This window comes from Semicossyphus pulcher, unplaced genomic scaffold (assembly GCF_022749685.1).
Source record: "Semicossyphus pulcher isolate SPU_LCO1_2020_fin unplaced genomic scaffold, fSemPul1.0.p SCAF_21, whole genome shotgun sequence".
Taxonomy (NCBI): Eukaryota; Metazoa; Chordata; class Actinopteri; order Labriformes; family Labridae; genus Semicossyphus; species Semicossyphus pulcher.
This window is the reverse complement of record NW_027211695.1, coordinates 16,967,001-16,971,591: the sequence shown is the minus strand read 5'-3', so window position 1 is coordinate 16,971,591 and position 4,591 is coordinate 16,967,001. Positions and strand designations below refer to the sequence as shown.

General features: G+C 37.7%; 1 protein-coding gene across 2 annotated transcripts; it reads left to right on the top strand.

Moving 5' to 3' along the window:
- Positions 1 to 406: 406 nt before the first annotated feature.
- Positions 407 to 3,730, top strand: LOC138600954 (uncharacterized). Of its 2 annotated transcripts, none has more exons than XM_069672518.1 (5): positions 407 to 557; positions 781 to 1,074; positions 1,309 to 1,488; positions 1,661 to 1,821; positions 1,996 to 3,730. In XM_069672518.1, exons 1-5 carry the CDS (start codon positions 524 to 526, stop codon positions 2,356 to 2,358), a joined length of 1,032 nt encoding a protein of 343 aa, XP_069528619.1. In that variant the 5' UTR covers positions 407 to 523; the 3' UTR covers positions 2,359 to 3,730. The 2 variants fall into 2 exon arrangements, with proteins under 2 accessions (XP_069528619.1, XP_069528618.1); XM_069672517.1 differs by having other exon boundaries at positions 1,234 to 1,488.
- Positions 3,731 to 4,591: the final 861 nt, after the last annotated feature.

Genomic DNA, 4,591 nt, shown 5'->3' with positions numbered 1-4,591 from the left:
GACTGGCTATAGGGGATGCGGGAGGGGTGTCAAAACACACACGCAAACAGAGAGAGAGAGCAAGAGAGAGAGAGCATGATTAAAAAACAGCTCTAAATGTGAGTAAACGACAGCTGAGGAGCAGAGGTGCTTGTCGACCGGTGTGGAGAAATGCGTGTCTGGTGTGAACGGAAGTGCTCCGGCTCGCGCACGATTCACAAGGTTCAGTGCAAACACTCTCAAGTGCAACTTCCTTGCTGTAACATAACTGAACAACAAAATAATTTGTCTTTTCTAATATCTTGTTTATTTCTGTGAATACACAGATAAATGTTAAACTTGTACATTAGAATCAGTCTGTGTGGGTTGTCTTCCATGGAATATAAACAAATGACTCATTTTTGGAACTTGCTTTTCTAAATAGTTAACAACCACACTGCTTCCTGAAGGAACAGTGTGAAACATTTTTTGCTGCAGCTGCAAACCCCATATCAGACTTTGCGTTTCCTGTTTATTACACGTTGACATCGTCGGTGGATTCAAAATGTTGCTGCTTCTGTGTTTTCTGATTATAGCAGGTAAGATCAATGCATTTTTTTTTAACATGCATGCTTAATGTTAAAATTATTTATGTTTTTGTAGGCTTTAATGTAATGTTCAATTTTGTCTTGTTTTAACAGAATGCCAAACAATTGGTTGCTTCATAGTTTACATGTATTAGAGATTATTTGTTGTCACATTATTGCCACACGTACCTTATCTACAAAGCATTTTCTTTTCATCATGAAATATTTCCCTCAGGTATTAAAGCAGAGGAACGGCCAACGATGCACTACCGAGTGAAAGGGGGCTCTTTGTGTCTACACGTTGGAAATTCACAACCATATCAATATGTTCGGTGGTATTTTAATGAGAATTTAATTGTTGTTGAGAAAAGCATCACGCCCAACTACAAAGAAAAAGTGGATTATAATCCGATGAATCACTCCTTGTGTATCAACAAACTCACTGAGACAGACAGTGGCTTCTATAAAGTTTCATTCGCTGATGAGAACTTTACAGAATCAACTGAGATCCACAAACTAATTCTTCAAGGTAAGTTTCATATACTTTGTCTTGGATTATATGGGTGTTCTTGGTCTGTAGATTTAATTACTTAAGATTATTTTGGGAGTCCTCACAAAAAGTTTCTACCCCCTGGGGGCCAGCCGCTAGCTAATGCCTTCAATTTATCAGCTTGTGTTGATGTTGCAGAAGCTGTTCCCAGGCCAGTTATTAAGATGTCAGTTTTGGGCTCTAATATGTCTGCTGGATTCTGCAACGTATCAGTCAATTGCTCCGTCCTGCGTGACTGGGTGTTGGCTCTCTGTGATGAAGACAGCTGCAGAACAGTTCAGAGATCATTCAGTACGATCAACATAACGGTCTCTGCTGACAGGAGATCTGTTGTCTGCATTGGCAACAACCATGTCAGCACAGACAATGCCACTGAAAGCATGGCGGCAACATGTAAGTATGATGTGATTTTGGAGGAGGTTTGTTGTTTTATCACTCACTCAAAGACAGCAGCCCAGAAAAATATAACCTCTTCTTTCTTTCCTGGTCAACCTCCATTTTCCACTCTCCAAATTCTTTTAATTTTAATAAGTCCAGGTTGGAACTGTTTTTCATGTCTTTCCAGGCTATAGTAAATCGATAGATAACCAGGAAGAATCACCCCAACCACTCAATTTAAAAGTAATAGCAATGGCTATTGCAATAATTGTAACACTCTGCCTGTTTATTGCCTGTTTGGCAATAAATGGCAAGACACTCTGTTCAGCACAATGTAATCACCATCAGGTAAGCTGTATCTTTTTTTTTTTTTTTTTTTTTTTACGACATGACTGTATGCTCCTTTTTTATGAGTAAAAAGTTTTCAGATTAATCCAATTTAAACAATTCAAGAAATAACATTTTTTACTTTTTGTTATAATATGTGAAATACTGTTTAACTTGCATTGCATTAATTCACAGACATCTCCTGCTCATTGCATACAAAGCCAGCCAATAGAGGCACAACCACAACCTGTGAGTAGTGACTCGACCTCTTCCAGTCAACCTGACGCCTATTATGAAAATGTGGAAGCCCCGCAGCCCAACCAGACAAGCAGCCCAAAGGTGGAGATCGGGTCAAAGCAAAGTCAGACAGTGGATACTCTCTACAGTGTTTTACAGTTACCACACAGGACTGACTCTCATGGCAAGAGTGCCAGCAGTAATGACACGACCGTACACAAGCCGATACAAGAGGCCTCAACGTCTGTCACCCTCGGGGAGGCAGAGCAGCCCATGCAAGTTGATACAGTGTACAGTAGGTTGCAAAAGCCAGAGAGATAAAGATTACAAGTTTAAGAAGTTTGAGAGCCACAATGATGATATGGACATTCAAGAAATAACTTGATGACAAACCTCAATGGATTATGTAATTTTTTTTGAACATGGATTTTTGGACTATCGTATGTGAGAACTTTTTAAAAAAGTGATATTGGGGGTCACCGTTATTTTAGTAAGTCTTTTAAAATGAGTGATTATCTGTATATTTCTGTTCTTCAGGGATGTCAGTTTTTGTATTATTCTGGTATTCCAGATTTTCACTTAAAAATGAGAAACCATGTCAATCATGCAACTCTGTGGAGAGGATTTGAGGACATACATAGGCTGGAGTACATAAATATGTTTTTTCTGTTGGAGTCATCATGAGGATGTTTGTTATGTTCACCAGAGCTCGCCCTGTAAATTTTTGTGTGTCAACAGTAAGCCGTCTACATCCTGTTTATAAGCTGTGTGGTGGCTTTATTTTGAAGTACAAGCCATGGTTAGCTACAAGCTAACGACACAGTTGTGCTGCTAGGGGAGAAAGTATGAGCTGGTTTTCATTTGTGCCTTCTTCCGCAATGTTATGTTAATGATCCGCTATTTACAGACTAATATTTGTGCTGTAAATTTGCATGATAAGGAAATTGATGTTTATTTCCTGCTTTTTTGTCTTTTGCCAAGCACATGCCTGATTATTGTATGTTTACAGTATAGTAGCATGGAGTGTATCCATTTATCCATACTTACAAATGGAAGAAAGAACAGTGTGGTTTCAGTATACAGCACACACTCAGTTTACAAGTTTGTATGTTGTTCAATACTAAAACTTGAGATAGTCTTTGACCAAATCAAAAGTTAAAAAAATATTTATTCTATTATACCTTGTCCATCATGTGAATGAAGGACATTTTGTATTTTTTTTTTTGCAAACAATTAATTTTGGGTGTGGTTTTCTTTGAAACTTAAACATTTATTCCAAATGATTAATTCCAAAGGGAACCTGTTTTTTGCAATATCAAAGTCAGATGAAGGCTTCTAAAATCCTACGTTGTTAGGTGGAACAAAATTTGAGTGTGATGAAAACAGCTTCCTGTTGTACATTGTTGTACAATAAGATATATGATTTTTCATTAAAAATGAATTTATATTACCCATATCAAATTTAATTTGACACTCTGTAGCGAAACTATTCTGACCATAGATGCGAGCTGAATTTCTGTTTGAATATGAAGTGTTATTTATCATGAAAAAGGGACGTTTCTGTGTCTGTGCCAGTGACTCTTCTGTTGAGGTAAGAGAAATGCAGTAGAATATGAGTGTTCTTACAGTGTGAAGTTCTGCCAACTCTTTTTTTCTTGTGTCCTTGATCATTAAAATGGATGTTGATTAAATTTAAAAACACAGCAGATATCATTTTTTTAAAAATGTTGCCTATTCTTGTGAACAAGGGATCTCTTCGTCCTTACAGTGAGCATTTTTTGATATCACAGAGTCCGCTTACTAGACTTGGATCTGCATTGTCAGGCTTTTCCTTTCAGGTCCATCCGTTGTAGTGCTGAATTCCAAACACAACTGACCACTGGGGGTTCACATTCTCTGTATGTTTTATGAGGCCACTGTCTTTGCATCTGCACTGTGTAGCATTAATAGAAATATTAATGATATACAGTACATATTGACTACGATCTTTGTTTTGGAAGGACTTGACTTGTCATTTCGGTTTTAAAAGGTAGCTTTAACTATAACTTTGTCGTTAAATATTGGATAATAATGAGACATTTGTGAAAGCCTCTTGTGCCTCAGCCAATGATAGATGATAAAGTGTAACCAATAAAGTGAATGTTGTAGCAGACATATCCTGTAAGGCTTGAGTAAAAGATCCGCTTACATAGCAGACAACTGGGGTTGTCTTTTTTTTGTCCCTAACAGTTGTTGGGGATTGTTACCCCTACAATTGTTTTATCTTCTAAAAGGAAACCCAGTGAGTTACAGCCACTACTAAAGGAAGACGTGAGCTGGGAACTGGAAGTTAGCTTGGAATGGAAGACAAGTTAGGTGGAAAATAGTAAGTCCTGGGGTTCTAACCGGATACCCAAACTCTTCCACAATGTGAGAACACCTGCAGGCTCTGTACTAAGGTTTAAGTTCCTTTTTAAGTTTGTTGCGGTCAAAGCCTCTGGAGTATTTTTGAGTTTTGTACAAAAGGGAGGTTATTTTGCTCTATATTTTCATATCTTTTAACTTGTCTCTCTTC

Bases quoted from the DNA above. Each gene is read 5' to 3' on its own strand.
- LOC138600954 (XM_069672517.1), top strand. From the start codon at position 524: ATGTTGCTGCTTCTGTGTTTTCTGATTATAGCAG. The intron at 1,075-1,233 runs GTAAGTTTCATA...TTGATGTTGCAG, and splicing joins CCACAAACTAATTCTTCAAG to AAGCTGTTCCCAGGCCAGTT. The intron at 1,822-1,995 runs GTAAGCTGTATC...ATTAATTCACAG, and splicing joins CACAATGTAATCACCATCAG to ACATCTCCTGCTCATTGCAT.